Source organism: Typopeltis vanoorti, chromosome 3 (assembly GCF_054136105.1).
Source record: "Typopeltis vanoorti isolate ZY-2024b chromosome 3, IOZ_Tvanoo_1.0, whole genome shotgun sequence".
Lineage (NCBI taxonomy): Eukaryota > Metazoa > Arthropoda > Arachnida > Uropygi > Thelyphonidae > Typopeltis > Typopeltis vanoorti.
The window spans coordinates 119,671,757-119,698,162 of NC_143551.1; the positions used below are offsets into that span (position 1 = coordinate 119,671,757).

The 26,406-nt window shown below is 35.5% G+C and overlaps 1 protein-coding gene across 1 annotated transcript in view; it reads left to right on the forward strand.

The window, feature by feature from the left end:
* Positions 1–26,406, forward strand: part of LOC150108517 (receptor-type tyrosine-protein phosphatase mu-like) — a 1,155,664-nt gene that overhangs the window by 567,544 nt on the left and 561,714 nt on the right. Inside the window, exon 22 of the mRNA XM_090415942.1 lies at positions 14,501–14,733. Within this exon, the coding sequence (XP_090272068.1) occupies positions 14,501–14,733 (233 nt within the window). The remainder of the gene's footprint in view (positions 1–14,500; positions 14,734–26,406) is intronic.

The window sequence follows — 26,406 nt, forward strand, 5'->3', positions numbered from 1 at the left end:
GGATCTTAGTACCAATCTCTTCTCATATTCCAGTTTTGCCTTTCTCACCATACTGGTCACTCTGCTGGCCTGCATCTTCTATTTTTCGTGTATCTTCCCTCCACCTCTCTCCTTATATCTCTTCCATAATCTCTTTTTTCAACTGCAGTTCCTGTTTGATATTGTTTGTCATTCACTTTGCACCAAATTGCTTCCGTGTCTTCACTTGTGGAATAAGCTTACTATTGCTGATAACAAATATTCCTTCACAATTTCCCAAGAACAAATGATATCTCGCCCTTCCAATTCTGCCTTCCTTGGAACTGCCCCTAGTTGATACCTAAGACTATTATAATCATCTGCCTTATAATTCCACATACGAGGTGGTTTCAAAAAGTTTTGAGACTAGGTTTGTAACATACCAACAGATGGCAGCACAAGCTGCATGCACAGTCACAGGGAGCACCTACCTTCATAAGTCAGTGTGCCAAAAGACATCGTCCTGTGTATATCGGGCGCTGTGCAACTGATGCTGTTCTGACCACCTGCATTACCACATCTACGATTTCATCATGAACAGCAAGTTAGAACAAAGAACAAACGTGAAATTCATTTTTGAAAAAACGTGAAATTTGAGGATCATTACCGGTGATGAAACTTGGATGTATGGGAACGACCTTGGTTGGGGCGGTGGAGCAAGGCCTCCACGCTTTCCTTGAACAAACGTTCGAACCTATAACGGGATCTATGTAAGAGGCGAGTCTTGGACCAAAGGATGCTGTGGTTAGTTTCAATCCCGTGTTGAGCCAATCCAGACTTTTCAGGTTTGTTGTGAAGAATGGATGATTGATGTTCTTGGATTCTTTTTTCAAGAGAATGTCCAGTTTGTCCAAAATAAAAGAGATCACAGTTGCATGGAATTTGATAAACTCCAGGAAGAGATAAAGTTGAGCGTTTGTCTTTAGGAGAAGGAAAATGAGAAGACAATTTGTTAATAGGTGAATACATAGTTGTTAAATCATATTTCTTTAAAATTCTTGCGATAGGTTCTGAAATACCGGATATATAAGGAATAGGCACTCGAAGTGTTGAAACTTTGTTGTTTTGTAGAGGATTATAAGAATTGAGAAGACGTTGAGTACTTTTTTCAGAAAAGCCATTGAGTTTCGTGTGTTGTTGGATAGTAGAAAGCTCTTTCTGTAGATAATCAAAAGTAGAACAATTAGTTTTGGCTCTTCTGATGAGGCATTTTAAAATTCCTGTTTTTTGACATGGATGATGGGCTGATTCTTTAAGAATATAACGACCTGTGAATGTTGGTTTCCTGTATACTGTAGTTGTAAGAATATTTGAAGGTGATCGGATGAGGAGAACGTCTAAAAAAGATAACTGGTTGTTTTCTTCTAATTCCATAGTAAACTTTATGCGATATTCAAGGAATTAATACTGTTTAAAAAGGAAGGTAAGGCGTTTTTGAGGCCAAATAGTAAATATGTCATCTATATATCTAACCCAAAAAGATGGTTGAGGGAAAATAGATGCGAAGAGGACTTTTTCTAAATGTTCTAAATAAAAGTTGGCTAAAGCCGGAGAAAGAGGACTTCCCATGGCCGTTCCTTCTACTTGGCTATAAAATTTGTTTTGATATACGAAATATCCAGAATGTATTACAAAATCGAATAGTTTTATAATATCTTGAGGAAAGATGTCAGCAAGTAATTTTAAAGTTTCCTTGAGAGGTACATTGGTATATATATCTCACATTGGCAACTCTAATTCTTTTATAAAAAACTCCTCAGATTTCTTGGAAAAATTAAAAAATGTCTCATTACAACCTACAGATCTTATGGTTAGTTTTGATATAGAATCTTTATATACCAATGTACCTCTCAAGGAAACTTTAAAATTATTTGCTGACATCTTTCCTCAAGATATTATAAAACTCGATTTCGTAATACATTCTGGATATTTCGTATATCAAAACAAATTTTATAGCCAAGTAGAAGGAACGGCCATGGGAAGTCCTCTTTCTCCGGCTTTAGCCAACTTTTATTTAGAACATTTAGAAAAAGTCCTCTTCGCATCTATTTTCCCTCAACCATCTTTTTGGGTTAGATATATAGATGACATATTTACTATTTGGCCTCAAAAACGCCTTACCTTCCTTTTTAAACAGTATTAATTCCTTGAATATCGCATAAAGTTTACTATGGAATTAGAAGAAAACAACCAGTTATCTTTTTTAGACGTTCTCCTCATCCGATCACCTTCAAATATTCTTACAACTACAGTATACAGGAAACCAACATTCACAGGTCGTTATATTCTTAAAGAATCAGCCCATCATCCATGTCAAAAAACAGGAATTTTAAAATGCCTCATCAGAAGAGCCAAAACTAATTGTTCTACTTTTGATTATCTACAGAAAGAACTTTCTACTATCCAACAACACACGAAACTCAATGGCTTTTCTGAAAAAAGTACTCAACGTCTTCTCAATTCTTATAATCCTCTACAAAACAACAAAGTTTCAACACTTCGAGTGCCTATTCCTTATATATCCGGTATTTCAGAACCTATCGCAAGAATTTTAAAGAAATATGATTTAACAACTATGTATTCACCTATTAACAAATTGTCTTCTCATTTTCCTTCTCCTAAAGACAAACGCTCAACTTTATCTCTTCCTGGAGTTTATCAAATTCCATGCAACTGTGATCTCTTTTATTTTGGACAAACTGGACATTCTCTTGAAAAAAGAATTCAAGAACATCAATCATCCATTCTTCACAACAAACCTGAAAAGTCTGGATTGGCTCAACACGGGATCGAAACTAACCACAGCATCCTTTGGTCCAAGACTCGCCTCTTACATAGATCCCGTTATAGGTTCGAACGTTTGTTCAAGGAAAGCGTGGAGGCCTTGCTCCACCGCCCCAGCCTGAATCGTAATGACTGTATATCAATATCAAAAATCTGGGAAAGTCTAATCAAGATTACTCATTAATTAATTTTTTTTTTTTTTTTTTTTTTTAATAGCAAATTCAATCATGTTGGTACTTCAAAATATTCCGTTTCATACTTAGTGATTTAACATCACGCGGCGTGTTATAATTTTAACGATCTATTGTTAGTATTCTGGCTTGTATTTTTTAAACTGTTCTTGTATTACCACTGACAATGGTCTGCTATTTCCAGACCGAAATATTTGGTTAAATAAATATCTATCTTGTGATTACGTGATTATATCATTCAATCTCTCCCGATGCCTTCGTCCTTCCTCATTCAAATGCAAGCAGTCTCTTGCATACAGTTCCTTTCTGTCCTCAAACACCCTCCAGGCATCCACATATTCCAGTCCTCTCTTCTGACACATTCTGGCTATTATGATATTCTATATTACTGCTCAGCTCGTTACTATCATACCTGGGCAACACACACACACACACACACACACACACAATCTTTCCTCTCTGCATTTTCTTTTGCACAACCTCAAGCAAGGATCTCAGATCTCTCACCACCCTATTTACATTGCCTCTCAAGTCATTTGTGCCCACCATCACAATCGTTTCATCCATCCTTTCACCCCTCTTATTTGCCATTGCCACATTTTCTATCATCCCTCCAGGCAAACACACCTGTGGCATCCTATCTTGCACACCACAGATCATCAAGTCTCCATACATCACACCTCTTACCACTCTATTCCTTGATTGCTCACCTGCATCCCTCACTCTCTCTCTCTCTCCCCCCCTAACCCTTTCTCTCTGTGATCCCCTACTTACCTGCTGTTTGACATCACTCTATCCCTGGTTCCAGCACTCCTCCCTTGCTTTCTTCTCATTTCCTCTCTCTGACTGTTTCCATTCTCTTCTCTTTTATCATTCCCATACCTCTCTCTCATTCCCTCTCTTATACTGCTCCTATTCTCTCCTCTTCTAGCATTCCCATACCTCTCTCTCTCTCATTCCCTCTCTCTCTCTCTTACTGTTTCTATTCTCTCCTATTCTATATAACATTCGCATACTGGACATCGATACAGTATGTGAATGTTATTTCAATAATTATTTTAAAATAATATCTTGCCTTTTTTGAATTGTACGATATTTGGTTAATACTTAAACTATATAATTAATGGTAAATTAATTTTCTTTATTAATTATACAAAGGTAAATTAAATTTTGTTTCTTTCCTTAAGCCCTTAACAATGCCAAAACGAAAGTGTGTTTTTACCGATGATTATTCGAAAGAATGGAATTTTATTGCAAAAGGAACACATAATGACGAAGTTGAATGCAAAATTAGTAGATGAACATTTAGTATTGCACATGGGGAATGATCATATATTACACAACACATCAACACTCAGAAACACAAATTGAGCATTTCAAGTTTCAATTCCAAAAGTATTGATACTTATTTTGTAAAACCAAATACCTGCAATGAAAGAAAAGTTATTGCTGCTGAATAACTATGGCATTTCATGGCATAAAGCATCATCATTATTTTGGTCATCCATGTCCTGTATTTGGTTTTCCAAAATCTGGCAACCCTATGCAAAGCACATATCCTTTCAGACATATATAATGTTATGCATTATGGGAGGATCACTACCTAGACTGGTTTTGACCTTTATTGAGGTCTCATCAGTGAGAGCCAGATCTAGACCCATGAAAAACTATTGTAAAAGTTGGAGCAAATGGGAATGGATATAAAGCTGATGGAATGCATTTGAATGGGTTTGATGTTTGTTATTTGGAGTGATTGTTGTTTACTAAGAGTACACAGGGGTTCATATGAAATGAATACCACTAAGAGTCAGAGAGGTGGAGAAGCAGGTTGTGGAAGGACAGAAAGAGGAGGGATACAAAGGTAAAGAAGAGATTATAGCAGAGCAAAATGATGCAGTGCAAAATGGTGGGATGATAAGAATACAATGAAAATCATCAGGATCCAGGAAATGAGGATGATCAAGGATGAAGAGAGAGAAGTGCACTATATGGGAGAGAGAGAGAGAAAGAGAGTCCAACTACTTTATTTCTCCAACTACTCAATCTCACATTTTATTCTATGAAGAACTCCACGTAAGAACATTATCTTTTACAATACTATTTGATCATTCTCTTCATTTTCTGCTGTGTTATTCGTACATTCATTCATACAACTTGCAACACTAACTACCCTATTCAGATTATCAAGCATTTCATCTTTCAAGTAACAAATGCTGTCTCTCCTCACACTTATAACATTCACTCATGAAGTACTTTCAGCAAACATGTCTCCCAGTTTCATTCTGTTTCCAGAAATCTCTCGTTCTGGGAAGGCCATTTTGCACATGCTGCAGCAAATGTAAAATTGCCCAGCATGATTTTGCACATCAGGCCCATGATGCACAGTACCGTATACAATAAAACCATATTAGACCTTTAAAAATCCTAAAATTGCACACACACTTTCCTTACAGTTAATCATGCAGATATTATAAATTAAGAATTATCAACACATTAGCACAAGAATATTTTAATATTTACCAAATATTTCAGTCTGAAATTAACAGACTATCATCAGTGGCTTGATATGAACAGTTTTTACAAGGTGGAATACAAACAAGTGATCATTCAAAAGTAGAACGAGCCATGTGATGTTACATTTCTAAGCACTAAAGAGAGGTTAATTTCATCAGAGTGATGAATAAATTATAGGTATTAATTCACAGTTTCATATATCAATCTTAATTTATAAATTCAATTAAACATAACATTAGACTAATGTAAGAATTAAGTCTCAATTGAAAAAAAAACTTAGTGTTCTATCCAGATTAAACTTTCCCATATTTTTGACAAGGATAGGAAATCATTTCGATTCAAGTGTTAGAGCATTGAAGTAACGCCTCAGCACTCTCTTTGAATAGGCATTCAAATTTATAGCGACAGTAGTGTGTAGAAGGTGAGTCCTGGACCAGAGAAAGTTGTGGCTTGTCTCTATCCTGTGTTGTGCCAATCCAGACTTATTGTATTTGTTGTGAAGAATGTACGATTGATGTTCTTGTATTCTTTTTTTTTATAGAGCATCCGGTTTGTCCAAAGTACAACTGATTGCAGTCACACGGAACTTGATATACACCAGGCAGTGAAAAGAAAGCACAAAGTTCTTCAATTTCATAACAATAACTGATAGAGTGGTGATGAGATTGGATTTTCATATATTAGTTAGACTTTTATGGAATTAAAAGTCTGAGTAATATCTGGAAATCCAATCTCATCACCACAAATACTAAAATTTGTCTGTACAAAACAATCAGTCATGCCATATTTACATATGGTATTCAGACATGAAACATCACTACTCAACAAGCAATAAATATTATCAATATCTTTAAGAAAACATATACCTTTGAAGAGTACTAGGAATACATGGCAAGATCACATTCTTAATACTGTCGTTCTTGAAGAAAGCCATCAAAGACCCCTAATAGAAACCATTCAAAAAAGTCAATTGAGATGGTTGGGACACCAATTTAGACATCCACTTTCACTTATGTTTAGTATTTCTTTCTTTCTACAGGCCAACTAATAGCCACAGAGGAAGAGAAAGCTGGAGAAAACAGTTTTAGCTACATAAGAAAAATTCTTTTTGAAGACTAGGCTCGTGAACCAATATGACATTTACCATTTGGCTCAAATTAATATACTTTATCTACATGTATTTTTGTTATATGAATATTTCATCATCATCATTATAAAATTCCTGCTATGCACCCTCAAGGGGTGTACAGGATATGATAGCACTACATGAAAAATTTACATCATTACTGACTTCCTATCTACAATTTTCCTCCAAATCAGTCTGTTACTTGTCAAGGCTACAACATTATCAGATCTTATATTTCTATCATCTAAGGCACTTTGTACCATATCAATCCACCTATATCTTGGTTTTCCTCTGGGTCATTTTCCTGCCATCCTGCAGAGAACACTTGTTTTGCTAATCTTTCCTCTGTTTAAGTGACCATACCACCTGAGATTAGCTCTGCTAATGCATTCCTGGATGCTGACAATGTCAAGTTCTTTCCTAATATCCTAGTTTTTAATATGATATTGAAATTGATGCCATCTGTTCACACCTCTAATCTTTCTCAGGACTCTCATATCTGCGGTCTCGAGTCTTTGGTCAAGTGTTTTACTTGTGACCCAGCTCTCAGATCCATAAGTTAAAACTAGTTTAAACATTGTATTGTACACAGCAATTTAGTGTTATGACTGATTTCTCTCTTATTCCATATGAATTTATCAATTGACTTCCTACCATACCAGCTTTGTTGATTCTGTTGTCTATTTCCATATTTAATTAACCATCTTCACTAAAAATCGTTCCTAAGAAGCTGAAATGTTCTATAGGTTCACCATTCAGGATGCATTTGATGTTTTCATTGTTTCTGCCTATTTTCATTGTCTTTGTCTTTTTTATTACTGACCATCATACTATATCTATTACAACAGTTATTCAATTTAGTCAAGGAATCTTGCAGACTTGTAGCAGATTTATTTAGAAGTATAACATCATCCACATAAAGCAAAGAGCTGACATTTCCAATTTTGATATCATGTTTAATACCACTTTCCTTCATAATGTGATCCACATGTTTGTGGATGATGCGAAGTTGGGTAGGGCAATAGTGAATGCAGATGACGTCAAAATTTTACAGGATGATTTGGATAGATTGGAAGTCTGAGCTAAGGAGAGTGGATGTCAATTTAATGTGGCAAAATGTAAGGTTATGCATTTTGGGGTGAAAAGATTGGCGGCAGTTTACTGCATTGGTGGAACCGTGCTCCAGGAAATTGACGAGGCACGAGATTTAGGAGTGTTGGTGGATAAGGAATTGAAATTTAGGGGACACATTGCAAAAGTGGCCAAATCAGCTCATCAAATCACTTGGTTGCTGAAGAATACATTGACATGCAGAGACAAGCAGGTTATTGTTCCTCTGTATCGAGCCTTGATAAGATCCCATCTCGACTACTGTGCTCAGATTTGGTCACCTAGGTTTCTTCTTGATCGGGAGGAGATGGAGAGGATCCAGGGGCGAGTGACCAAGATGATAGCAAGTCTGTGGAATGAACCTTATGAGAACAGGTTGAGTATTTGTGGGTTGCAAAAATTGGTTGATAGGCGGAGGAGGGGAGATATGATTGAGACATCCAAATTACTGAAGGGTTTCTATAAAATTAATTCAGAGGATATTTTTGAGAACAGGGCTGGTTGTGGGAGGACTAGGGGACATCCATGGAAACTGGGCAAAAGTGTGGTTAGTAAAGGTGTTAGAGCTGGGTTCTTTACTTTTAGAGTAGCGAATGAGTGGAATGTGCTCCCTGAGTCTGTGGTGGATGCTGTGACAGTGAATGAGTTTAAGGCGAGATATGATAGATAATGTATGAATGTCGAATAGTTGTGATGAATATGATTTGGGGCCTCCCTCGATGAGTCTAATGACTCCCTGGAGTTGCCCGTAATAATAGTAATAATAATAATAGTAATATAGATAATGAATAACAGAGGGGATAATGTACATCCTTGTCTCACACGAGATTTAACATTAAATCATCTTCCTGTACTTCCTTCAATTCTAACTGCTGACTTACAACTCAAATAAAGACTAAGTATTGCTTGATATAATGCCTCATTGACACCATATAACTGCAGCGTATTGAATAGCTTCTCTCTTGGCACCTTGTCATATGCCTCTTCCAAATCGACAAAACTTAAATACAGATCTTTGTTATATTCCCATGCTTTCTCGACTATTTGTCGTAAAGTGAAGATCTGATCCTGACAGCCTCTATTTGGCCTGAATCCAGCTTGTTCTTCACCAAGCTCTTCTTCCACAATTCTTCTCAACCGTTTCTCAAGTATACTTGCATAGATCTTGCCAGGAACACTCAGTAGGGAAATACCTCTGTAATTCTCACATTCAGTTTTTTATTCCTCTTTTTATTTCCCTTTTTGTATATGGGTACTATGAGAGCTCTATTCCCATCATCTGGAATTCGTCCCTCTGTCAAGGCCTTCTAACTATGCCGTGCAGCCACTGTAAGACTTTTATACCACTATACTTCAGCATTTCTGGTTGAATATCATCTAATCCTGCTACCTTTTCACATTTCAAGCCTTTGATGTCTTTTTCTACTTCAAGTATGGATATGTATTCCTGAATGTATGCCGGTTGACTGTTTTTTAACACTGTGCTATCACTGCTTGTTTCATTTAGCAATTTTTCAAAGTAATTACTCCATACTTCAAGGATATCTTTTTCTTCCGTTTTCATGTCACCTTTATCATCTCTAACTCCTTTTACCACACTCTTTCCTCCATTTCTAAGCTTCTTCAACAACCTACAGAATATTTTGCCACCCCTCTTGATATTTATTTTCTATGTTCTTGGCAAAGTCCTCCCATGACTTGTTTAGATAGTTTTACACAGTGTTTAAGTTTAAGAGTCATCCTCTTATTCAATTTAGCATTCTTGCATTTGTCTCTATATTCTCTAAGAGCACAAGCTGACTTATTTGACAGGAACTTTTGATATGCTTTCTTCTTTTCCTTCACTGCCTCTTTAACTTCCTGTGTCCACCATGGAGTTCTGATTTTTCTATCCTTGCAGACAACCTCATCACATGCCTCTCTGGCTGAATCAATCAGGGTTTTCTTCAAGGCTTGCCACTGAATCTCCAAGGTTTGGTTCCTGTTCTCAAAGTCTTTCATTTTTTCTTCAATAATCTTTGTGTATTTTAGTCTGGAGTTCACATCTGAGAGCTACTCAACTTTTATTTGCTTTAAAACTTTCTTATATGTTATTCTTTACAATATGAAATTCAATTTTATCCTGCTCAAGGCTAAATGGTGATCACTTCCAATTTCAAATCCTCTGTACACTCTGGTGTCCTGCACCAGTTGGAAAACATCATATCAACAAACATGGTCAGTGAGAATTTTCTTATTCTTTGCCTCTTCTCTCCATGTGAATTTGTGCACATTTTTATGTGGAACATGGTGTTAGTAATAACCAGTCCATGTCCTGAGCAGAAATTCAACAGGGTATTTGCAATTATTATTAGCTGTGCTCTTTTCTGCAAATTTTCCCAAAACATTTTTGTATGACTGACAATCATTTCCTACTCTGCTATTTAGATCCCCAACAAGGACCAACTTTTCATTTTTCATTCTGTCAGTTGCTTTCTCTAAAAGCCTCAAAAAATTCCTCCACTTCTACCTTAGTAGAATCATCTGTGGGACCATAGGCACAAATAAGTCTCATTGTCCAGTCAGTTCCCCATTCTCATATTTGCCCACGTCACTTTACATGAGACTCTCTGCCATTCAAGAAAATTAGCCTTGTATTTAGTGTTGAATACTATGGCTGCTCCTTCTTTTCCTTGATTGTTATTGCCTGAATATAACATTTTGTATTTATTGCTCAGAAAGATCTCACCAGTTTTTGTCTTTTTTGTTTCAGTCACCCCTATTATGTTGATCTCGTACTTATCTAATTTCTCAGCTAGCTCCATTTCTTTGCCATTCAGGCTTCTTATGTTGATAGTACCGATCTTTAACTCTGGTGATGTTGAGTTGGGGTGTGTTTTCAGGAATATTTTTGTCCATATTTCTCTATTTATACGTGAATAAATGTTGTTCATGATGATCATTTCTCCTCATTTTTTTGTCATTCGACTAGTTATTGAAACCTACAGACAGTCTGCCCTCATAGGGAATATTCCATAGATCTACCATAATCTTGATCACTTACTTCTAGACTTTTACCACTTCCACATTCTCTTGGAATCCAGGCAACCAGATCTGTATGCATAGGTTCATACAAATTTGGTTAGATCTATGGAATTAATTAAAACCTTACAAAGGCATTATTAAAACCTTATAAAGTGGAATAATAACCTCTCTATCCTGCTCATTAGTGTGTTCTTCAAGGACCAAGTAATGTGCTATTTTAGTCATTAAACCTATCCACAATTACCACTAAATTTCTGGCCACATCCTCCTGCAGTTCAGTTCTATCAGTGTATTACACAGTTTGTAATCTTGTCATCCAAAAGTCCATTACCTTACACTTTGCCACATTAAACTGGTAGCCCTTATCCTTTTTCCATATGGCCATTCTATTTAAATTATCCTTCAGCATCTCTACATTATCTTCACTGACTATTTTCTGTATTAATGATGTACAAATTAAATATTGGTGGAACAAATACTGAGACCTGTGGTACACCATTATTCATTCGGCTTCTCCAGAATTCATTTCCTTCATATACTACTCTTTGATACCTCTCCATGAGTCATCCTCTTATTCAAATCACCTGCTTATTTCATCCTCATTTGCTCCAATTTATGGAAAAAGTTTCAAGAGGTGTTGTGTGAAATGCCTGTGCAGAATCTAGTAGTATCACTGTATATCTAATTCCTTTCCCTAAATTTATTATCACTTTATTATAAAAGGTACACAGATTTCTAAGGCAAAGGCTACCCTTCACAGAACTATGTTGCACCCTATAGAGTATCATAGTCCTGCCTATCCAGTACTGAATTTGTCTTATTTTTTCAGTACCCTAATCACCACTTCTGAGAAATTGATTGGACTATAATTTGCTACTTCCTGTGTTGGAGTTTTCTTTATACATTGGAATTATTTTATCCTCTTTTCACTCTCCAGACACCTTCCCAGAACTAAGGCTTAAATTATCATATTTAAAACTCAGTTTTAGGAAGACCACTTGGTCAAAGGAGCTGCCAGTTTTTTGCACATTCTCATAATGCAGGCTGATATCCTGATATCTATTCTCACTGCAGTATCTGCAGTATATTATAAGCATCTCCAATTTCCATACCTCTGTTCTCATATCAGTCAATATCATATCTGGCACTGCAGAATCTCCAGTTAGCATACTCTGCAAAATTATTACTCTGTAACTCAACTATTTTTGCTTCTGTTTCCTGTAATCATCAGCACCCATTAAAGTCATCCTTGCATAGGCATTCTATTTTTACTCACTGCAGAGCAAAAAAGTTGTTTGGGATTTCCTTTGGCCTGAACACCTAGCTACCTCTCATACTTAACTTTGGACTTGCTCTCTCTTTGTGACTTTTTCGTTTTCTGCCACTCTACTTAATGATACTGCTAATCCATCTAACTCCAGTTAGATGGATTAACCATATCTATTCTTATGAAATATTTTATGCAGTATATTATTAAGCATCTCCAATTTCCATGCCTCTATTCTCACATTAGTCAATATCATATTTGGCACTGCAGAATCTCTAGATTGCATATTTTACAAAATTATTACTCTGTAACTCAACTATTTCATTTGCTTCTGTTAATCCATCTAACTCCTGTTAGATAGATTATCAGTATCAATTGATATTATCTTCCTCATTCTGGGTATATATAATTCTTATACTGCTTTGCCTTCCTTAGTATATCATAATCACTTGCTTCGTAATCCTACATATATCCCTTCTTAACAGCAATATCTGGATGTCTGGTGGTCTGTAAGGTCAAGACTATATTATTGCTTTCCCAATCAGAGGCAGTATAGCTACCTTGATTTCTGCTAAGCTCTCTGATGCTATAACCAGATCCATATAACTCTTGAAAACCCTGGAGTCCTTTCATTGCATGTCACAGGTAATTATCTCTTAGTAGCTTCATAAATCCCATATCCCTCCTTCCCTAGGCCCATTCCTACTTCCAATATATCCCCATAGTTGAAGTCCCCCATAAGAATTAATTGGTTTGCATTCATTGTACTAATTTTCCACTGCCTGCAATCCACATTCTGCTTTATACCCTCTAGTCTGGAGGAGCAAATAACTATGCATTTTATCCTTTTGGTTTCTATCTCATGCGAGATAGTCTCAAATGAACTGTCCTCTGCATCCTGTCTTCTATTTGTACAATAGAAGGACACCTTCTATTGTACAAATACTCTTTTTGACTTTGATCTTTCTGCTATCATTAGCAAAAACCCCTTCTAACCCATCCTGTCTCTTCTGTCCTCTTTGAAAACACTGTATCCCTATCCACAAAGTCTCACTAATGCCTACAACATTTGGCTACATTCAACTTATTCTGAATACTTCTGGAAGTATTCATAAACCAAAATACACTCCTAGTACCTCCTCTAACCTTATGTTAACTATCCATTAAAGTTAAGAACCTGAAGAGCTGCATTCATCACCATGTGATCACCCTCCCTCACCTCTAGAATGACTACATCCACACTTATCTGCATCTCCCCCTCTCTCCCGACCTATAGTTTCTTCACTTCTGAACCCTCACTGAACAATAATACTTTTGCAAGACATCTAACTCCAAATTCATTTGAAGTAGCAAGTGCCACTATTCACATTTAACTGGTATCTTCTATATCAAATTATGGCAAATACCAGTTAAAACTAGACTAGGTTAAATAAATTATAGATGCGTGAAACTGTCTAAAATACTGGAGGTGTACAACAACCATTGGTTTTTGCAGAGAAGGTCTTATGATTATGGTTCCAGTATTGTATGGATGTGTCAAACTGCCTAAAATACTGGAACCTTAGTTCTAAGACCTTCTGCACAACAATCAATACCCTACTACCATCCTGGAAGGTGTCCTCCCTAGGACTTTAGACTTTTAGTTGAAATAGTAGGGTCATTGAACTGTTGTTTAGTTCATCCTGTGTGTGTGTGTTATGTTTCACTTCCAGAAAATATATAATTTAATTTATGCTTTGTATTCATGTCATTTTAACAGTATTCAAATGTTATTTCAATTTCACTGAGTACTTTGCATCTATGTAATTAATGATATCTAACATCAAAGCTGGTAAGAAGGATATAAATCAGTTAAATTTAGCAAAAGGCAATACATTAGCAAGATCATCTGCTTAATATTTTACTGAAATGTAATTGTAACGGACTTTTGATAATGTAAAGAGTACTTTTTATATATAACATCTTTTTTAAGTGTGATTTTTTATTTTATTCCTGAAGAAACAGATGGAAGAGATTTAAATACATTGATTATTTTATATTGGTACATATGTGACAGCTTGGAGATGAATTACATTAATTTATAGACATCATTTAGTAATTCTTGTTTTGTTTTATTTGAAAACCTGCATTACTTTTCATTCTTGTGATAATCCCATTAGTGTTTAATTTAGCCATATTAATTTTTTTTTCCTGAAGAAATTCAACATGACATTTTCTTTACCTGATATGTACTTTTCAGTTTGGAATAGTATCATATCTATTGCCAGTTATTGTTATACCTAGAATCTTGTAATTAATCACTTTTTAATGAGTTTAATCTTAACTCGGTACCTTAATCAGAATTCTTAAACTCAAAAAAGCATAAGAAGGTAACCCCTTTTTATTTGAATAATTATGTATGTTATAATATACTGAAAAGTAATTGATTGCCATGCTGATGCACACTATTTTTTAATTGATATCTAGTGCCCGGAGTACCACAGGTTAAAATAGAATCTCTATCTTCAAATTATGCTGTAATTAGTTGGCATCAGCCTTCTCCTTGTCATGGAATTATTCATCAGTATCATCTATATATATATGGAGACTCATTATCTAATATCACTTCTTTTATCAATAATAGTTTTCCATGCTTCTCTAGTGACTCCATTACTTATAATGTAACAGATCTTCACCCATTCAATACATACATCGTAAAGGTAAGTTCAGGAAAAGAGTTCCAGCAATTTAAGAACTTTTATTATTTGTTTATTTAATTTTATTTATGAATTATAAATTTTTTATTATTTATATATTTATAAATTTATTTATTTATTTATTTTGTCTATGTCAGTGCCATTTGCATTAAATTAACTGTGAAGGATGAAAATTCACGTTTGCCTGGTGAAACATATGTTTATTATAGCAAATAACAACAGTTAATAACTTAACACATATAAAACCCATAGTAATAACTTTAATGAATTAAAGGTACAAATATTTCGTACTGAAAGTAACAGTACATCATCAGTGAAGAACAAACAGTTAAAGGAATGGAATACAAAGTACAGAACAGTTAGTGGATTACCAATTAAATTGTTGCCGTGTGCCAGATTATTAATATTAATAAAATAAAATATTATTAAATTAAATTAAATAATTCTTAAAAATTATTTCATTGATGGTTGCATAAGATAAGAATCTCTCAAACTTTTGGGAGAGAGAGAGAGAGAGAGAGAGAGACAGTCATTTCGATTCAAATTCGGCCGATCAGGGCTTTGCAACTTTCTTTGAAAAGACATTCATATTTAAATATGCATCTGTGTAGAAGACAAGCTTTATCCCACTAGATATTATGTTTAGTGTCAATGCTGTGTTTTGCTAGACCAGACTTGATGAGGTTTCATGTATTCAATATAATACTGATGTTCCTTCATTCTTTTTTCCACAGAATGGCCCGTTTGTCCAAAGTATGATAAATTACATTCACATGGCATCTGGTAAACACCAGCTATTGATAGAGGTGCCAGTTTGTCTTTTGTAGATGGCAACAAGTGAGAAATTTTGTTGATAGGAAAATATGTGGGAATAAGATGATACTTCTTCAAAATTCTGTCATTAGGTTCTGAGATACCTGAGATATAAGGGATTGGAACTCTTCAGTCTGTTGAAGAATCCTGAGGTGTTGGAATATAGGAGTCAATTATCTGCTGGATTTGATTGTTGTTGATTAGATTCTATTAACTTTTTTATAGTGAAAAGTTCTTGCTGTAAGCTTAATGGGGAGGAGCACACTTTATGTGCTCTATTAATTAAGGATTGGATAACGCCAATTTTTTGAGAGGTGTGATGAGCAGACTTTTGATGAATGTATCTGCTAGTAAAGATAGGTTTTTGATAACAATTTTTGATAACAAAATTTGTTAACACTTGTTAACAAAGTACCAGAAGATGTGCGTGTAAGGAGGATGTCCAAGAATGGCAAACTACCAAACTTTTCTTTTTCCATGGTGAACTGAATGCGTGGGTGAAGAGTATTTATCTGTTGTAGAAATGTGGTAAGTTCCTCTTCAGCATGTGGCCAAATAGCAAAAACGAAACAAAGAGAGGGTTGGGGATGAATGGATGAAAACAAGGTATCTTCCAGATGTTTCAAAAAATAGTTTGCCAAAGGTGGAGACAGAGGGCTACCCATGGCAGTACCTTCAACTTGTTTGTAGATTTTGTTTTTCCAGCTGAAATATCCTGAATGTATAACAATTTCAAAGATCTTTGCAATATCTGGAGGGTAATCATCATATAGTAAGTCGATAGTGTGTGTCAGCTAATGAAATATTCGTAAAAAGGGAAACAATATCAAAACTAACTAACAAGTCTGACTCTTTGATTTGAACATTCTTGATTTGTTCAAGAAAATGTGTTGAATTTTTGATGAATGATCTAGAATGTCCAGTAAGGGCAGTTAATGAATGTGACAAAAATTTAGCAATTCAATAAGTGGGAGAGTCAATACAATTCATGATGGGTCTTACTGGATAACCTTCTTTATGGGTTTTTGGGAGGCCATATAAGTGAGGAGTTCTTCCAAAATGAGTGCGCAGTTTATCCACGGTGTTTTGATCCCAACTGGTAACTTCATCAAACAACTTATTTAATTGTTTAATTTGCGAATTTGTAGGATTGTGATTGATTTCTTGAAAATCATTTCATGAAAAATATTCCTGCAAACTTATGTATAAATATGAATCGTCATACCATAAGCAAATGAAAAACATTATCTCTAAGAACACTCCTATGAATAAATGGATTGTTAATATTTCTGAACACCCTTTATCTGATGCTGAAACTAGTGCATTGGCTAAAGGCCTTGATTTTGTCGTAATACCTAAATGCATCCATCTTTTTTTTTTTTTTTTGCATAATATGAAATGTAATCTGTCAAGACTTTCTAGCGAAGATGCTAATAAACTACAATTTGAAGTTGCTGCCTCACTTTTTAAAAGCAAGTTACCGCCATGTAATTTTTCGAGTTCAGAAATCCATGCGCTAACTTCATTAAGAAAAAATAGTGAAATATCTATTTCAAAAGCTGATAGAGGAAAAGCTGAAGTGATCATGAATAAGGCTGCCTATGAGAGAAAAGTAACCTTCCTTTTACAAGATACCTCCACCTATCAAGAAATTAAATTAAAAAGAAATTAAACAATTAAATAAGTTGCTCGATAAAGTTATCATTTGGGATCAAAACACCGTGGATAAACTGCACACTCATTTTGGAAGAACTTCTTGCTTATATGGCCTCCAAAAAATCCATAAAGAAGGTTATCCAGTAAGACCCATCATTAATTGTATTGATTCTCCCATCTTTAAATCCGCATCTTCCACAGATGCAGATTTAAATATAAATGTCTTTTTAAAGAAAGTTGCGAAGCCCTTTTACATTGGCCAAATTTGAATCGAAATGACTGTCTCTCTCTCCCAAAAGTTTGGGAGATTCTTATCTTATGCAACCATCAATGAAATAGTTTTCAAGAATTATTTAATTTAATTTTATAATATTTTATTTTATTAATATTAATCTTCTGGCACGTGGCAACAATTTAATTGATAATCCGCCGACTGTTCTGTACTTTGTATTCCATTCCTTTAACTGTTTGTTCTACACTGATGATGTAGTGTTACTTTCAGAATGAAATATTTGTACCTTTAATTCATTAACGTTATTACTGTTGGCTTTATACATGTTAAATTATTAATTTTAATTATGCCACAGGTACCTCTAAAGATTAAATAAGAGCAGTCTTCCTGTTGGATGTTTAATAGCATGAAAACAGCACACTTATGAATTAAACATCACTTTAATGCTTCCAATATTTTGTCTCTGTCACAGGTATACATTATTATTTTGATTATTATTGAATGACACTTCCGAGGGGTTCAAGGACTCGCTATGGATGGGCACTCTACACGCGCGCGCGCGCACACACACACACACACACACACATTGTACGCTGTTTAATTCTCCACCTACACATCTATGCCACTATCCATGATCAACACACTACATTACCTACTAATAGTGGTTTGGTTTGTTAATTGCATTTGTTCTCTAGCTGATTTGCCTATATGTGGGATGAAAACTCAATGTCGAAATCTTTTTCTTGTTGAAAAAAACCTGCTACCTTTTGATTCTCATCATGCAGAGAGAGAGAGAGAGAAAACATATAATGCTGACATTTCTTTTGTCACGATGAGAATTAAATTCATATCTTTTCCAGTCAAAGGATGCATATAAATTGTTAAAACCAAATTTTTAAAGTTAAAGCCAAGTGACACATAGTAAAGTAGAGCTCAGTACGTTAAAATTGAGAGTCTTAGCTAGAAAGAGAGTCCTTTAGGCACGCAATAGTAGAAACATTATAGTCTAGGTTGAAATGTTTCTATTAAATGTCTGACATAAGTTGTAACTAGCACCTAAGCCTAAACACAAAAACTAACAGTGTGCTACCAAACGTCTGGTATGCATGTAGAGATATAAACAAAATATTTTATAATCAGAATTTAATAATGTTTTGTCCTGCCTTTGGCTGTTCTTTTTAGTAGGAACTGGTGCTATCATTTTCTAGAGTGTGCTCTGTTGTGCTTTAAAGAATTGGTACATTCTGTGTATAAAGAGAAGTATCTTGGTCTCTTTCTGCATTCCAGTTCATCCCAAGATGTTCTGTTAGGTTCATCTCTGTGCTGTCTAGTGCTATGTTCCATTATTATTCTCCTGAAATCAAATGTTTGTAGTCATTGCTTCATGATATAGAGCATTATCATTCCGAAGAGAGGGGGGGGGGGTTGTTATAGGATCAATGTTTGAGAGGTTCTGCAGAAAACAGTGGGAGATCAGGGGAGAACCAGAGGTCATCCCTGGAAACTGTATAAAGAGGGTGTGAGTAAGGGGATGAGAAGTAGGTTTTTTCAAACAGAGTTGTGAATGATTGGAATGCCTTGCCTGAGAGTGTGGTGTCTACAGAGAATTTGAGTGTGTTTAAAGCATGATATGATGAGCTGTGTGTATGATAAAAGGACCTCCTAGATGACTCTTTGACTCCATATGGTCTTGGATAATAATAATAATAAAATTGCCACAATATAGTGCATGTGGTTGTCTAGAACCTAAAATTGAGACCAAGCTTTCATGATCTCATACACTATAACTAATCAATGTAATCATGAGAACCAGTCCAACATCATTATACTCTTCCCATCATCTGACTTCATTGTTTAGAAAGAACCAAATACAAGTGTTCAGACAAACATCCTCATCATCAAAACATCCTTAACAGACTGAAATACTGCATATCATGACTCACCATTCACACAGTTCCAAATTTCATTGCTACACAGTTCAAGTTATTTTCCTTGGCAAGTAAATTGATAATGCATATTCATTGTTGTTAACTAAGACTTGTGTGCATTTTCATGAAAATTCATGGTATCTGGCTCTCTTCATATTGTGACAACACCAACTAGTAAGACTCAGTATATGCTTCTTTCCAATCAGCAGGCGCCATAGTGTGAGGTACAAACAGCCATAGCACCCAACTTGTAGGACCGTCTTTTGCTGCGATGACTGCAGGAATTCTATGGGGGCATACTTTTCACAAGCATATGATAGCGATCAATGGGAATTTTGGACCATTCTTCCTGTAGGCATGTAATGGAGTCCTGGACCTTTGTCAGTCAGACATTCCTTGACCTCATCTGATGTTCCAGTTCATTCCATTTGGATTATCCACTACAGGTAGCATTTGTTTACAGTTAACTCCCTGCACTTCCATCACCTGGGATTGCCTAATTTGTCAACAATTTGCCGAACAGATAGGCCTGCAACATGGCATCCTATCACAATGTCTCTTTCAAACTCCGTCGGTTCCCTTCTCACAGCCATTTCACCCAGACACATGTTGCACTGACTTGGGAGCATCATATTCTTTTTTATTAGCATCATATTCTAATTTATACTGGCTAAAAACATGTGGGAGTGTCCATTGACTTCTTTCCAAGCAGTGTATATATGCTTGAACACTTGCACATGGTGAGTAGATTTTGCTATTTGGTGAGTAGCAGCAGACTGGACAAAATTGAATTTTTTTATTTTTAATAAAATATAACTTTCTAAAGAAAATCTTTATAACTTTAAGAAAACAATTTTTAAAGTTAAAACCAAGTGACACAAAGTAAAGCAGAGCTCACTACATTAAAATTGAGAGCCTTAGCTAGAAAGAGAGTCCTTTAGGCATGCAATATCTATCATAGTATCTACCACAGTATCTATCATACTTTGCTTTGAACCTTGCCCATGGGAGTGTCCATTGACTTCTTTCCAAGCAGTGTATATATGCTTGAACACTTGCACATGGTGAGTAGATTTTGCCATTTGGTGAGTAGCTGCAGACTGGACAAAATTGAAATTTTTTTATTTTTAATAAAATATAACTTTCTAAAGAAAATTGTTATAACTTTAAGAAAACACAGGTGCAGTACTATTAATCACTATTATTATTATTATTATTATTATCTGATCTCCATGGAGTCAAGGGATTCATTGCAGGAGGTCCATACTTTCTTTTGAAAACCATGCCTTAAACCTATTCACAGTTTCTGCACTCACCACACTTTCAGGCAATGCATTCTACTCCCCATTCAAAGAACCTGCTTCTCACTCCCTTACTTTACCCACACCCCCTTATACAGCTTCCTGAGATGGTTTCTGTTCTCTCCTTGTCTTTTTCTACTCGATGAAAAATTTCCTCCACATTAATCTAGTAATATATATTATTATTATTATTATTATTATTATTATTATTATTATTATTGCAGGCAACTCCAAGGAGTCCTTAGACTCATCGAGGGAGGCCCTAAACATCATGTCAAGAACTATTCAGTGCACAGTATCTATCATACTTTGCTTTGAACTCATTCACAGTCATTGCACCCACAACAGATTCTGGAAGCTTATTCCACTCATTCACCACTCTCCAAGTAAAAAACCTAGTTCTAGCACCCTTGCTTTCCTCAGTTTCCATGGATGGCCCCTAGTTCTCCCACCACCAGACTTGTTCTGAAAAATTTCCTCTGAATTAATCTTGTAAAATACCCCTCATTAATTTGAATGTCTCAATCAATCACCCATTTTCCACCTATCAACAAATTTCTGTAACCCACAGACCTTCAACCTGTTCTCATAAGGTTCATTCCGTAGACCAGCTACCATCTTGGTCACTCGCCTCTGGATCCTCTCCACCTCCTCCCCATCAAGAAGAAATCCATGTATATAAAATACTATTAGTTTATAATAGTATTTAATATGTATATAAAAACTATTAGTTTTTATATACATAAAAACTAATAGTTAACTGAAGTTTTCCTATATTCATATGAAAACTTCAGTTAACTATTAGTTTTTATGTAGCAGTCTATCAAAGGCTTTTGAAAAATCCAAGAACACAACTGTATTTGGATCTCCTGTATCCAAGGATTTTTTCATCTTGTAATATGTAAGCAGATTGCTTTCATTTATAAAACTGCTATTTTTTGGATAGCAAGTAAGGTTTTATATAATTTGTCAAGTACTACTTATGGGATTGCCTGTGATTGTGCTCATCTCCAAATTCATCTTCCCCACAGCCTGATTACAAAATATAACTATCCTTCTCACAGAGCATCATAAGTAAGATTCATCAGATTAACTCCACCAAAGGACCAATTATAGATAGAATCAGACTCAAGGACACCAAACGACAATCAACTAGCCTGTGTTCTCTTATTTTAATAAACTGCTAATGAAAGTCTTCATAATGGCATTCATGTCTGATATGCTAAAGACTGCATTAATCACTGCTATCTGTAAACATGGAAAAAGAAATATTATAAGTAGCTACAGATCCATTACTCCATTGTCAATAATCAACTAAATTATGGAACACATTATACAGGGTGTTCGGGATAAATTTGACAGTTTCGTAAGGAAAAAGAAAATCTTCTTTGTATCTATTAAATTTAATGAATTGACAAAAAAACATTACAGGCAGAGTTAATTACAATACTATCAACAAGATTTACTCAAAATAACCACCATTAGCATCGATCACAGCTTCAATTCTGCTTCAGAACCTCGAACAAGCTGATGCTACAGTCTCCCTGGGAAGGGCCGCAAAAACTGTTTTAATTTTATCCATTAACTGGGCTTTTGTATTACTGGAAGTGCGATTGGTGTCTTTTTCAACTGCGCCCCATACAAAATAATCCATGGGGTTAAGGTCTGGGGAGTTTGGAGGCCAAACATTTGGACTGGTGAAGTCGTAGAAATTTTCAGACAACCATTTTTGACTTTTCCCAGAGGTGTGGCAAGGGGCCGAATCCTGCTGCCATACATACGGCCTACCATTGGCTACCCTTGTTATCCAGGGCTTGACTACAGTTAGCAACTCCACGAACAAAGCCCGAATTCCAATGCCAGGGTTCTTCAACACCTGTTCCTGCAGATTTGCGAGGAATTCTGCTGTACGAACGCAATCAGATCGTCTGCTAGGGATCTTTCTTCTTGCTACATCCTCGTAGTCACCATTGCAAGTCTCTAGTTCATGCCTGATTGTTTTTACTGTATTCAGGGAGCATTGGGCAGCAGTCGTAATATCCTTATTTTGATGGCGGGCACGAATCATCATGATACAAGTTATTCTCTTCCATGATTCAGGTGGGTTCCAGCTATCCATCCTTTCTGACATCTTGTATATGAATGAAGAAGGGTCCAAACTTTTAAATGAAGAGAAGTGTGTGTTAATACATGTAACTTACGGAAAAATATAATTAATTATAAATATGTCAAATTTATCCCGAACACCCTGTATATGACAAATTCTCTGAATAGATAAAAAAAAATTCCACATTATCCCCAAAACACAGTATGGTTTTCAAAAGAATTAAAAAACAAGAATGATCCTTGAATTCATAGGCTTAATAAACTCTACATTACATAAAAACAGAATGATATTAGTTTCAGCTATTGACCTAACAAAAGCAATTGACACATTAACACACAAAATCTTGTTGGAGAAATTAACACACATTGGAATTGGAGGTTCATTTACTTCTATGGGTCAGTGAATACATGGAAAACAGAAAGCATATCGCTCTTGTAGGATCAGTGCACAGCAATGAGCTACCAATAAACTGTGGTGTACCACAAGGAACTGTTCTTTCTTCAGTTCTGTGTAACATATGCATGCACAACATTAACCAATTTCCATCAAAAAGGAATATCTTCCAGTATGCAGATGACACATCATTATGAATAGCCACAGTGTCCATTTATAATGATGTGAAAACAGCCTACAGAAACATGCAACATGGTGTTAATCTGGTCACCAGCTGTCTAACTGAAAACAACATACACATAAACTCTGTAAAAACAAAACTAATAATATTTTAAAACCCACAGACCCAATCCATAGAAACTAAGCATCACTATCTAACAATTAACCATCACTATCTAACAATCCTTCCCCTTTATATATATAAAAAGCAACAATCCTATTAAAAACAACCACAGCCATCACACAGGTGAAACCAAAAATCAGTACATTACCTTGGACTTCACTTCGATGCATATCTAAAATGGAACAGCCATATAAATTACGTGTACAACATAACTATAACTTTTCAGGAAATAACAATGTACACTAAAATATTAATGATAATAACTTTGATTTTTTTTTTTTTTTTTTTTTAGTATACATTTATTATTATTTTAGTATATTTTGTTATTTCCTGAAAAATCATAGTTATGAGTCACCAAGGTATAAGCCTATCTACTAGAATTATCTGTACATCAAACTTCAGATAATAGCAAGAAAACTGTATTGATTAAAAGACATATTCTCCCATATACATAAAAATACTAAAATATAAGTCATTGTGTCAAAACGTCTTAAGATATACAATTATTAAATATGATACATTATATTGGATTTTTTATTGGACCATGATTTTGATAAACATATATACATAATCGTCGACAAGTTTCGCCAGCCACATTTCGCCAGAGCATGTATATATGTTTATCAAAATCATGGTCCAATAAAAAATCCAATATAATGTATCATATTTAGTAAAAAATGACCAAATATTAACTATCAAATATGCAATTATTATTATTATTATTATGTGACACCTCCCAGGAGTCCAAAGACTAATCAAGGGAGGGCACCCACTCCACTACTCTCTGTCTCTACCATACAATCCACCAACATCAGCAAACTGCCACTAGTAGTTTTTGTCTGTAAATTGCATGTGTTCTCAAGGCCAATTTGTCTATATGGGGGGATGAAAAACCCAAGTTTCTGGGAGAACAAACCTTGCTACATATGAGATCAATTAACTCAACTTCAATTGAAAAAAAAAAAAACATATAAAGACCCTTCATTCTTCCAATTGCACTATAAAGGTGCTTATATCCTTCCCCCCCATGTATAAAAGCACCAATCCTATAAAAACAACCACAGCCATCACACAGGTAAAAACAATACGTTACCTTGGACCTTACTTCGATGCAGCAATTACAACATCCACATTCTGAACAGACTACAAACTAAACAGATTACAATTGTTGCAATATAAAATGGTAAAACTGATCTTCTGGAAACAAAGAAAAGGACACACACACACACTCATATAGTTCACAATGACAGAACACAAAATATTTGAGGTAAAACACTTATGAAGCTACACAATCTTGCTAAAACACTATTTAAGTCCTAACTACAAAATAACCATAATAGCACATGAGATAACAAGACTGTAGTCAATAAACTACAAGGCATATAAATATAATAATCACTACAGAAAAACCACTCTGAGCTTTTAAACACCTCACATGATTAACAAACTATAATTTGGTAAAAGAAAGCTAAGGACCTATAGAAAGTTGAAATGGGCACTACATAATGATTATTGTGAGATGGAAAATTAGAGTGAAATTACTCAAAATGAAATTAAAAAAAAAAAAATCAATATTTCTCAAGTATCAACACAAGACCACAAACTCATACTGCTCAGCACCTTCCTCCTTCAAAAAGGTTAATGTGTGCACATGCATGGGTGTGTGTGTGTGTGTGTGCGCACGTGCATATGCATGCATACATGTCTACACTTGCTTCGAGATGCTATACAAGAAATACACTGCTTTGAAGAACAGTGTATTTCATGACAGTGTATTTTGAAGAGCAGTGTATTTCATGACATGATGCAGCTTGCCCACGGGGTCTCCCCGTGGACAAGCTGCATCATGTCATGTAATGAATCATGTGTTTTTTCCAGTATAAATTGGAGGAATATGATGCTCCAAAGTCAGTGCAACTGTGTCTGGGTGAAATGGCTATGAGAAGGGAACTGATGGAGTTTGAAAGAGGTATTGTGATAGGATGCCATGTTACAGGCTTATCTGTTTGACAAATTGTTAACCAATTGGACTATCCCAAGTCAACAATTCGTGATATCATACTGAGATGGAAGTGCAGGAAGTCAATTGCAAGTGTTACCCACAGCGGATGACCCACCGCACTCACTGAACATGACTGTACAGTGCTTCAAAGAATAATATATAAAAACCACCATTTTCCTTGGCTGATACATTGAATGTGGAGTTCTGGACATTGACTGGAACACAAATCTGCATGAAAACATTCAGAATTAAAGCTCACAACATGATAGGATGACAATATGCAAGCCCCACATTACCCAAACCAACATGCACTGTCTTCTCCAGTGGTGCAAAAAGTGTGTACAGTGGGATGTCACTCCATAACTGGGGTGTTATGGAGTGACAATTCATGCTACTGAGCAGATGGATGGATAGAGTGTGTACAATGGGATGTGGAAGCTTCGAAAGCTGTGTTATGGAGTGACAATCCATCTTATACCCCCCCCCCCCTCTACTAACCCCACCTCTGAAATTTGGAGGTGGCAGTGTGATGGTATGGTCATGTTTTTCCTGGTTTTGTCTCAGGCCTTTGTTCATGATGCTATGAACATCGAACTCTGAGAGGTATCTGAAAATCCATTACCTCTTTTAGCAAGACAATGTACTGTGTCATAAGGCTTCTGCTGCAACTGCTTTGTTTGTGAACATGAATGTCACCATACTTGACTAGTTTCCACAGAGCCCTATTGAGCATTTGTGGGATGAACAGGATCATCAGGTGAGGACAAGGGACATTCCCCCCCCACACACACACACACAGCAGTCCAGGAGCTTATTACATGCCTACAGGAAGAAAGGTCCAAAATTCCCATTGCTTGCTATCATATGCTTGTGGAAAATATGGGCCCATAGGATTTCTGCA